This window comes from Notolepis coatsorum (assembly GCF_963971535.1).
Source record: "Notolepis coatsorum genome assembly, contig: SCAFFOLD_3147, whole genome shotgun sequence".
NCBI classification, from domain to species: Eukaryota; Metazoa; Chordata; class Actinopteri; order Aulopiformes; family Paralepididae; genus Notolepis; species Notolepis coatsorum.
In genome coordinates this window covers 4,122-15,000 of record NW_028171118.1, presented here as the reverse complement: position 1 = coordinate 15,000, position 10,879 = coordinate 4,122, and the positions used below count along the sequence as shown (strand labels likewise).

General features: G+C 46.1%; 1 protein-coding gene across 1 annotated transcript in view; it reads left to right on the top strand.

Annotated features, from left to right (window-relative positions):
- LOC311248350 (uncharacterized protein) overlaps window positions 1-9,928 on the top strand; it is a gene marked incomplete at its 3' end in the record, with an annotated part of 11,127 nt that extends 1,199 nt beyond the window's left edge. Inside the window, exons 2-5 of the mRNA XM_084339248.1 lie at window positions 1,866-1,998; window positions 4,533-4,624; window positions 6,408-6,554; window positions 9,808-9,928. Coding sequence (XP_084195374.1) covers window positions 1,866-1,998; window positions 4,533-4,624; window positions 6,408-6,554; window positions 9,808-9,928 — 493 coding nt within the window. The remainder of the gene's footprint in view (window positions 1-1,865; window positions 1,999-4,532; window positions 4,625-6,407; window positions 6,555-9,807) is intronic.
- Window positions 9,929-10,879: the final 951 nt, after the last annotated feature.

Genomic DNA, 10,879 nt, shown 5'->3' with positions numbered 1-10,879 from the left:
GAATCGGATCGATAAGCAGAATCGATAATGGAATCATATCGATAAAATCTTATCAATTCCGGGGGCGGTTAGGTGGCCGAGCGGAGATTGCGTTCGTCACCAACCCCGGAGCTGTTCGCCTGTTCGAATCCAGCTCACAGCTCCGGGGTTGTCACCAGCTTGGCTGGCCGTCTGCACTAATACAATTGGCTGTATTAGAGGGTGGGGGAAGCTTGCGGGGTGGGTCCGGGTCGTTGTAAACAGCGACTCCTACAGTTCGGTCGGGGCGCCTGCTAAGCGCGGATAGGACTTGAGGGGGATAGTGTGGTCCTCCCACACGCTACGCCCTCTCGATGAGAATCCGCGCTGCCAGGTGAAAAGAAGCGGTGATTGGCTTGGACGTGTGTCGGAGGAAGCACGTGGTAGCCTCCACTCTCCCAGATGATCTGACTGTGGGGGGTAAGTGCGCAGCGACCAGGAAGGGACTGGGAATTGGCATAACGACTAACATTGGGATGGGAGAAAAATCGGAGGAAAATGGAGGGGGAAAAAGGAAAAAAAAAATCGTATCAATTCCCATCCCTAGTGTGAGTGACTGTGTGAGTGAATGAGTGAGTGAATGTGTGAGTGAATGTGTGTGAGTGAATGTGTGAGTGTGTGAGTGAATGTGTGTGAGTGAATGTGTGAGTGAATATGTGAGTGAATGTGTGTGTGAATGTGTGTGTGTGTGAGTGAATATGTGAGTGAATGTGTGAGTGAATATGTGAGTGAATGTGTGAGTGAATGTGTGAGTGAATATGTGAGTGAATGTGTGAGTGAATGTGTGAGTGAATATGTGAGTGAATGTGTGAGTGAATGTGTGTGTGAATGTGTGAGTGAATGTGTGTGAGTGAATGTGTGAGTGAATATGTGAGTGAATGTGTGAGTGAATGTGTGAGTGAATATGTGAGTGAATGTGTGAGTGAATGTGTGAGTGAATGTGTGAGTGAGTGAATGAACGGGTAAAATGTGAGGAACAAATTGTAGTGCTTTGTATAAAAGCTGTTATATAAAAAAGCAGCCGTCTCCAGAGTTGTTGGTAGACGGCTGCACACAGTGCTCCAGACACACAGACACACAGACACACAGACACACAGACACACAGACACACAGACACACAGCCAGACAGACACACAGACACACAGACACACAGACACACAGACACACAGACACACAGACACACAGACACACAGACACACAGACACACAGACAGACAGACACACAGACACACAGACACACAGACACACAGACACACAGACACACAGACACACAGACACACAGACACACAGCCAGACAGACACACAGACACACAGACACACAGACACACAGCCAGACAAAGGAGAGCAGTGGTTCACTTCATGGTGTCTCTGAAGATGTATTTAGTTATTGATATTTAGTAGGTCTGTGATGAGAAACCATGCACCAAGGTTATTATTAATATAATATAACACTATCTATCCACTATATCTATATATCCATCTGCACACACAGATACAGGTATTTAGTAGGTCTGTGATGAGAAACCATGCACCACGCTGAACATGTGATGTATAAACCATGAGAGGTGTGTTTCATCATGTGTCCTCCGTTGCCACGACGATGAGAGGTGTGTTTCATCATGTGTCCTCCGTTGCCACGACGATGAGAGGTGTGTTTCATCATGTGTCCTCCGTTGCCACGACGATGAGAGGTGTGTTTCATCATGTGTCCTCCGTTGCCACGACGATGAGAGGTGTGTTTCATCATGTGTCCTCCGTTGCCACGACGATGAGAGGTGTGTTTCATCATGTGTCCTCCGTTGCCACGACGATGAGAGGTGTGTTTCATCATGTGTCCTCCGTTGCCAGGACGATGAGAAGGAGGACAAGGTGCTGAAGAAGGAGCCGTCTCACGATGAAGACGAGGACGAAGGCAGCACCACCAACGCCGAAGAGTACGACCCGATGGAGGCGGAGGAGGCGGAGGACGATGATGACGATGGTACCAGGGGGGGGGGGGGGGGGGCGTTACGGTTGTGTTCCCTTCATGTGATTGGTTGGGGAGTGTCCATTGTTGACCAATAGGAATACGGTTCAGTATGATCAGAGGAGGTTAGTCCCGCCCACCCGAGTACAGAATGTTGACCAATAGGAATACGGTTCAGTATGATCAGAGGAGGTTAGTCCCGCCCACCCGAGTACAGAATGTTGACCAATAGGAATACGGTTCAGTATGATCAGAGGAGGTTAGTCCCGCCCACCCGAGTACAGAATGTTGACCAATAGGAATACGGTTCAGTATGATCAGAGGAGGTTAGTCCCGCCCACCCGAGTACAGAATGTTGACCAATAGGAATACGGTTCAGTATGATCAGAGGAGGTTAGTCCCGCCCACCCGAGTACAGAATGTTGACCAATAGGAATACGGTTCAGTATGATCAGAGGAGGTTAGTCCCGCCCACCCGAGTACAGAATGTTGACCAATAGGAATACGGTTCAGTATGATCAGAGGAGGTTAGTCCCGCCCACCCGAGTACAGAATGTTGACCAATAGGAATACGGTTCAGTATGATCAGAGGAGGTTAGTCCCGCCCACCCGAGTACAGAATGTTGACCAATAGGAATACGGTTCAGTATGATCAGAGGAGGTTAGTCCCGCCCACCCGAGTACAGAATGTTGACCAATAGGAATACGGTTCAGTATGATCAGAGGAGGTTAGTCCCGCCCACCCGAGTACAGAATGGACCAGTGACCAAATGTATTATTAGATTACATTCCATGTATTATTAGATTACATTCCATGTATTATTAGATTACATTCCATGTATTATTAGATTACATTCCATGTATTATTAGATTACATTACATGTATTATTAGATTACATTACATGTATTGTTGTTAGATTACATTCCATGTATTGTTATTAGATTACATTACATGTATTGTTGTTAGATTACATTACATGTATTATTAGATTACATTACATGTATTGTTATTAGATTACATTCCATGTATTGTTGTTAGATTACATTACATGTATTGTTGTTAGATTACATTACATGTATTGTTATTAGATTACATTACATGTATTATTAGATTACATTACATGTATTGTTGCACAAGTAGAGAGTACAACTAAATTAAGTTGCCAACTAACCAGAGTGCAAAGCAGTGCATTATACAGTATAACACATGAACATTATGGAGCATATACTGTACGCTAACCTAATGTATATACAGTATTATTATATACAGTTGTACGAGTATGAATACACTGTGATAATAAACCAGTCTGCCCAGTGGTTTAACTAAATCTGAGTAGATTGTATATATATATATATATACAGATATGTAAAAAGGATTATATGCTGGTATTTCTGAACATGTATTCAATTCCCACTCTTTATCAAAAGGAATTTGAAATGGTGGATAGAGCTGCCGCGATTACCGCATTACCGCGGTATCGCTGTTACATCACGGCCACCGCAGAGTAGGCTGAATACCGCGTCACCGCTGTTTTTTATAATAATAATAATAAATTACCCTCCTCTCGTTGGGCTTGCGGCTCTGCAGATATACCCTACTCCTCCATCGAGGTTCCAAGCGACCCTATTGGGTACCAGAAAAGTCACGTGAAACATTGCAGACCACTGATTGGTCAGAAGAGAGACGCGTCACACGTTTTTTACGTCCTGAATGTCAGCTCATCACAACACGGCTAATAACGTTAGCTTTAACTCTCCGCCGGAGTGGACTACCATCGCTCTTCAGGAGTACTAAACGAGACATAATGCTTTTACTGTCTGCAACGAATGTTATAATAAAAGCCCTTCGTTCTATACACTTGTCTGATTGAAAACTTTATTAACAGACCGCAGAATGGGACAACTCAGCACGCTCTGAGCAAAGAAAGGAACTGAGATATGAATTGAGTATTGCTTGCCTTGATATGGTCCGGTAAATACGCTGATGTTATTGAACGTATAACTATATAATGTTAATGCCACAAAACGAATGCCTTTATTATAAAGTAGTAACTTTATAGTAATAATAATAAGAAAGGGTCGGGGGGGTAACCACCCCTGCCCGCGACACCGAGTGAACTGCGCACGACCAGAGGGGAAACTTCGAATCCGTGTTTCACTTTCAATAACTAATGCGTGCTTGCCGAATCCCAAACAATATTCATGCTGCAAAGTCATCCTCTAAAGATAGACATTTAGACTAGAGGCAGGCTATATGCTATAAAGAGTAGACTACTACTACTAAAAAAAAAAATGCATTCAAACTTTTTTTTTTAAATTTTTTGTGTGCGTGCGGTAATAACCGCGGCGGTAGGAAATATTTTGCAAATGTGTGCGGTAAGGAAAACATCAATACCGCGGCAGCTCTAATGGTGGAATCTAATGCGATCTAAGTCAATCATTCCACATTAGATCCATTATATCCGTAATCCGTTCTGTAATGTGAGCCCCTAAGCTTTGTACATCTCCAACCTCTGTCCCTCTCTCCCATCTGTCTTTCTGTGTCTCAGATAAGGACGACGAAGACTCTAATGACAGGGACAGGAAAGACGACCGCAAAGATGACCAGAAGTCTTCCAAAGAGAGGTCCTCCAAAGACAAAGTGAGTCTTGCGTCTCGTCTCCACTTGTCAGGGTTTAGCTGTGGCCTCGTCTCCACTAGCCAGGGTTTAGCTGTGGCCTTGTCTCCACTAGCCAGGGTTTAGCTGTGGCCTTGTCTCCACTAGTCAGGGTTTAGCTGTGGCCTCGTCTCCACTAGTCAGGGTTTAGCTGTGGCCTTGTCTCCACTAGCCAGGGTTTAGCTGTGGCCTTGTCTCCACTAGCCAGGGTTTAGCTGTGGCCTTGTCTCCACTAGTCAGGGTTTAGCTGTGGCCTCGTCTCCACTAGCCAGGGTTTAGCTGTGGCCTTGTCTCCACTAGTCAGGGTTTAGCTGTGGCCTTGTCTCCACTAGCCAGGGTTTAGCTGTGGCCTCGTCTCCACTAGCCAGGGTTTAGCTGTGGCCTTGTCTCCACTAGCCAGGGTTTAGCTGTGGCCTTGTCTCCACTAGTCAGGGTTTAGCTGTGGCCTCGTCTCCACTAGCCAGGGTTTAGCTGTGGCCTTGTCTCCACTAGTCAGGGTTTAGCTGTGGCCTTGTCTCCACTAGTCAGGGTTTAGCTGTGGCCTTGTCTCCACTAGTCAGGGTTTAGCTGTGGCCTTGTCTCCACTAGCCAGGGTTTAGCTGTGGCCTCGTCTCCACTAGCCAGGGTTTAGCTGTGGCCTTGTCTCCACTAGCCAGGGTTTAGCTGTGGCCTTGTCTCCACTAGCCAGGGTTTAGCTGTGGCCTTGTCTCCACTAGCCAGGGTTTAGCTGTGGCCTCGTCTCCACTAGCCAGGGTTTAGCTGTGGCCTTGTCTCCACTAGCCAGGGTTTAGCTGTGGCCTCGTCTCCACTAGCCAGGGTTTAGCTGTGGTCTTGTCTCCACTAGCCAGGGTTTAGCCATGGCCTTGTCTCCACTAGCCAGGGTTTAGCTGTGGCCTTGTCTCCACTAGCCAGGGTTTAGCTGTGGCCTTGTCTCCACTAATCTTGACTTGTTTAAAGAAGACGTGTCCGGCCCATGGGGACATTAACGTGTGTTGTCGGGCCTTACAAATACATTTTATTTGATTTGATTTACTGTATTTTATATTTCTTTTAGTATTTCTCTTTTTGTATTGTACAGCACTTTGGTACAACTTCGGTTGATTTTAAATGTGCTATATAAAGCGGCTGGGTGGCGCAGCGGACATTGCACTCGTCACCAACGCAATCGAATCCGGCTGTCGGCGTTGCCTCCGGCTTGGGCCGGCCGTCATACTAACTCAATTGGCAGAGTTAGCGGTGGAAGTCGATGGGTGGTAATCTGGACGTTGAGGACAGCGACTCCTACAGGTCGGTCAGGGCGCCTGCACAGCAAGGACGGGAGATGTCGAGGGTAGTGTGAGCCTCCCACACGTTACTCCTCGCCAATGAGAGTCCGCACTGGCAGGTGAAAAGAGAGCAGCTGGCTGACTCTGCATGTATCGGAGGGGACATGCGATAGATTCTTCTATCCTCCCTACGACCGACCAGTGGGGGGCACATGTGAGCAACGATCAAGACAGGGGAGGGGGAATTGGCCCGACTAAATTGGGATGGAAGAAAAAACGGAAAAAGAAGGAGAAAAAGTGGATCAAAAAAATAATAAATAAAGTTGACAATGACTCACTCGCTCACGGTTAGCCACTCTGCTCTTAGTGGCAGCTCACAGGTAGTGCACCCTGTGACACTGTGTGTTTCCCCAGGAGAAGGAGAAGAAGCTGATGGTGACGCTGCTCCTAGTGGCAGCTCCTGGGTACTGCGCCCTGTGACACTGTCCTGTGTGTTTCCCCAGGAGAAGGAGAAACAGCTGATGGTGACGAGAGACCGAGAGCTGCTGATGGCCTTTGTGTACTTCGACCAGAGCCACTGTGGATACCTGAACGAGAGGGACCTGGAGGAGATCATGTACACACTGGGGTTACACCTGTCCCGCGCACAGGTAGAGACGCACACACACACACACACACACACACACACACACACACACACACACACACACACACACACACACACACACACACACACACACACACACACTGAGCTCCTCTCCAGTCAAACACACTGCTGCTGGTCTGGACTGGTCCTCTGAGCTCCTCTCCAGTCAAACACACTGCTGCTGGTCTGGACTGGTCCTCTGAGCTCCTCTCCAGTCAAACATACTGCTGCTGGTCTGGACTGGTCCTCTGAGCTCCTCTCCAGTCAGACATACTGCTGCTGGTCTGGACTGGTCCTCTGAGCTCCTCTCCAGTCAAACATACTGCTGCTGGTCTGGACTGGTCCTCTGAGCTCCTCTCCAGTCAAACATACTGCTGCTGGTCTGGACTGGTCCTCTGAGCTCCTCTCCAGTCAAACATACTGCTGCTGGTCTGGACTGGTCCTCTGAGCTCCTCTCCAGTCAAACTTTCAGTGCCTTGGAGTATAAAAGATTTTGGGAACCACCAATGAGGAGGGTCGTCTGTTGACATGTGTTCTGATGCTTCCTGACCTGCAAGCTACACTCTGTGTCAGAAGTCCAGCAGGACAATGATTTGGCTCAATTTGAGTTTTGCTACAGAGACCCAGACTCACTTTGCTTGGCTTTCTGTATAATGGGATCGCTGCTGCTTAGTGGACTGGTACATTACTGCACTCTTTTATTCTGTCTCCACTTTATGTCTGCACTTTATGCATTGCATGTATTTAGTCGGAAACCTGCTAAATCAAATCAAATGTATTTGTAAGGCCCGACAACACACGTTAATGTCCCCATGGGCCGGACACGTCTTCTTTAAACAAGTCGAGAAGAAACATCACAATAAGTCAAGAACAAAACAAGGACACCATAAAGGCCAATTTCTTTTAAATAAATGCAACACTCCCAGACGTACCCCACGCGAAGGTAAGGAAAAACTCACTAAAACATAGCAATAGGAAAAAATGCACCACAGCAATGTGGAGGAGAGAAACCTTAGAAGGGCCGTTCAAGGGGGGATCTCTTTAGATGTCGGTGATAGTAGTGTTGCAGTAAAAACAGGCGAACAGTTGGTAAGCATGCACTCATATGTGTGTGAAACACAGAAAAGTGCATGCGATAGTAACTGAACATTTTTAAAGATTAAAGATAGAGCTGATAGTCTATAGTCTAATATAGTGCTAATAGTCTATCCTATATTTGAATGTCAGAAATCTATTATAATCAATAAGTGTAGTGTGGAAAGGTATTATTATTATTATTATTATTATTATTATTATTATTATTATTATTATTATTATTATTATTATTATTATTATTATAGGATACTAGTGACAGGAGGTGATGGTTTATATTTTTTTAACCTCTTAAGCCCTAGCCATTATTTTCAGAAGATTCGCCTAAAAATACATACCCAAGTAAATGGACGATTGCTCCACTTCTACAAGGTCCATTTGCATGTTCTTGGCATCTATGGACCTCAGGCAAGATATTCCCAGTGTCAGAAATACTGTCTGTTACTATGCTTGAGTAAATTGTAATGAATCTTTTAATTTTTTCATCTTTGACGGTGAGTAACACCATGCCAACATTGACCAGCCGTGAATAATTGCCACTGAGCTCATTCAGCACATTCTTGAGATCAAGTGTACAAGAAATCTAAGCAAATTAATAAAGATGATTTACAGGGTTTTTTGTAGATGCAGTACTGAATTTTGCCATCCGGACACATGCAATTTTAAATATGAATATAGGATATAGAATATCAGGCCTATTAATTACCTTATTATGGCCAAGTCATACATCTATGGATCGGGCCAAATCTGGATTTAGTACCACCAGGCGCCCGTAACAGGGCAGCAAAGACTGTGAATGAAATCTACTGTAAGTACCAGGGTTTCCCAGGCGGCCCGCCACAGTCTAATTGTGCTGACGTTAAGCTCTCAGAATGGTAGCAGTTCTCCCGCAGCATCCTAGTGCTGACGTTAAGCTCTCAGAATGGTAGCAGTTCTCCCGCAGCATCTAGTGCTAACGTTAGCTCTCAGAATGGTAGCAGTTCTCCCGCAGCAATCTAGTGCTAACGTTAGCTCTCAGAATGGTAGCAGTTCTCCCGCAGCATCCTAGTGCTGACGTTAAGCTCTCAGAATGGTAGCAGTTCTCCCGCAGCATCTAGTGCTAACGTTAGCTCTCAGAATGGTAGCAGTTCTCCCGCAGCAATCTAGTGCTAACGTTAGCTCTCAGAATGGTAGCAGTTCTCCCGCAGCATCCTAGTGCTAACGTTAAGCTCTCAGAATGGTAGCAGTTCTCCCGCAGCATCTAGTGCTAACGTTAGCTCTCAGAATGGTAGCAGTTCTCCCGCAGCATCTAGTGCTAACGTTAGCTCTCAGAATGGTAGCAGTTCTCCCGCAGCATCTAGTGCTAACGTTAGCTCTCAGAATGGTAGCAGTTCTCCCGCAGCATCCTAGTGCTAACGTTAAGCTCTCAGAATGGTAGCAGTTCTCCCGCAGCATCCTAGTGCTAACGTTAAGCTCTCAGAATGGTAGCAGTCCTCCCGCAGCATCCTAGTGCTGACGTTAGCTCTCAGAATGGTAGCAGTTCTCCCGCAGCATCCTAGTGCTAACGTTAGCTCTCAGAATGGTAGCAGTTCTCCCGCAGCATCCTAGTGCTAACGTTAAGCTCTCAGAATGGTAGCAGTTCTCCCGCAGCATCCTAGTGCTAACGTTAGCTCTCAGAATGGTAGCAGTTCTCCCGCAGCATCCTAAACACAACAACAACACACACTCTCGTTACCACAGCGCTTTACGGTATTTTCACAGCACTGTTGCAACATTACCGTAAAGCGTGAACACCGTTGTGATCATACACAACAGTTAGCTCTCAGAATAGCCAGTTAGCCCGCAGCACCAGCAACAGTAAGCGTGTCTCATTTAATTTCCCCCACTGAAGCGGGGTTCTCCTCCTCCTCCTCCTCCTCCTCCTCCTCCTCCTCCTCCTCCTCCTCCTCCTCCTGTGTGTTGACAACCAGCTTCTGCGTGGCTCGCTCCACTAGTGAGGACTGGTCTCGCCCTCTGCTGGCGCTTGTGTGCACTACAACAAAACTCCGTTTTGACGGTATTGATTTTCAATACCGTCGGGATTTCTAAATACCCTGGTATACCGTAATACCGTCATACCGCCCAAGCCTAGTAAGAAGCCTGTCTCGTGTCGTCCTCCTAACCGTAAACCTCGCTCTGTTCTCCAGATAAAGAAGCTGCTCAACAAGCCGGTGCTCCGAGAGTCCTGCTCCTACCGTAAGCTGACGGACCTGGGCAGAGACGAGCCTGTGCCCGTCCCCACGGAGGCTCTGCTGGACAACCTGCTGGGTGAGTGAGGAGTGGGTTAGGGTTAGGGTAAGCTGACGGACCTGGGCAGAGACGAGCCTGTGCCCGTCCCCACGGAGGCTCTGCTGGACAGCCTGCTGGGTGAGCCACGAGCGATTGATTGAATTAATTTGACAATCTAAAATCACGTACAACACCGGTACACAACATGTACAGCCATCATCTAAAATCGTCGAGGATTAAAACACAATAAAACCTTACGTTTATTTCCATTGTGGTCCTCACAATGGACAAGATGACTAGTATGCACTATGCACAAATAAGACATATAAATACAATTTCCAAGCATTGTGAAAATGTAAATATGAATAAAAAAAAAAATGCAATAACACAAACAAACACAATGACTACACCACACCTGCATATATCATTATCCTGTGTGACTAAGCCATTTCTTCATATCTTTTTATTTTTTAATTTTCTTTGAGTCAATACTTTTTATGGACACTGGCAGTTTATTCCACTCACTGTACCGAAAGGTATTTCCCTTGAGTGTTCTCCCCTCAAGACTTCATTAACACATTCGGGGCCATTGGGATCCGTCTAATCCCACTCTATACGGCCAGCATATCAAAACAACCTTTCATTGTGCGTGAGGCTGTTTGTAGAGCTAAATCTATACTTTATAGTATTGCTATTGTATCTGTCCATTCTCATTGTCAATTGACACTATAAACCGTCCCTTCAATATGCCTTAAATAAAAAAAAATTTCATCAATACGTTCCCATTTTATAGCATCGTGAATATGAACGTTATAGCAGAATGTTCTGGGGTATTTCCTGGAACGGGAGTTATAGGGCGCTAAGCTAATAACGTTAAATCGAATGGCGTTTCGGCTATAGACAAGCTAGAGCTAAAACTCAAAATGCATATTGTCGGTATCATGGTCCACCATGAATGCATGAAAGGGGGGGGGCGGGGGACGTCGTTTT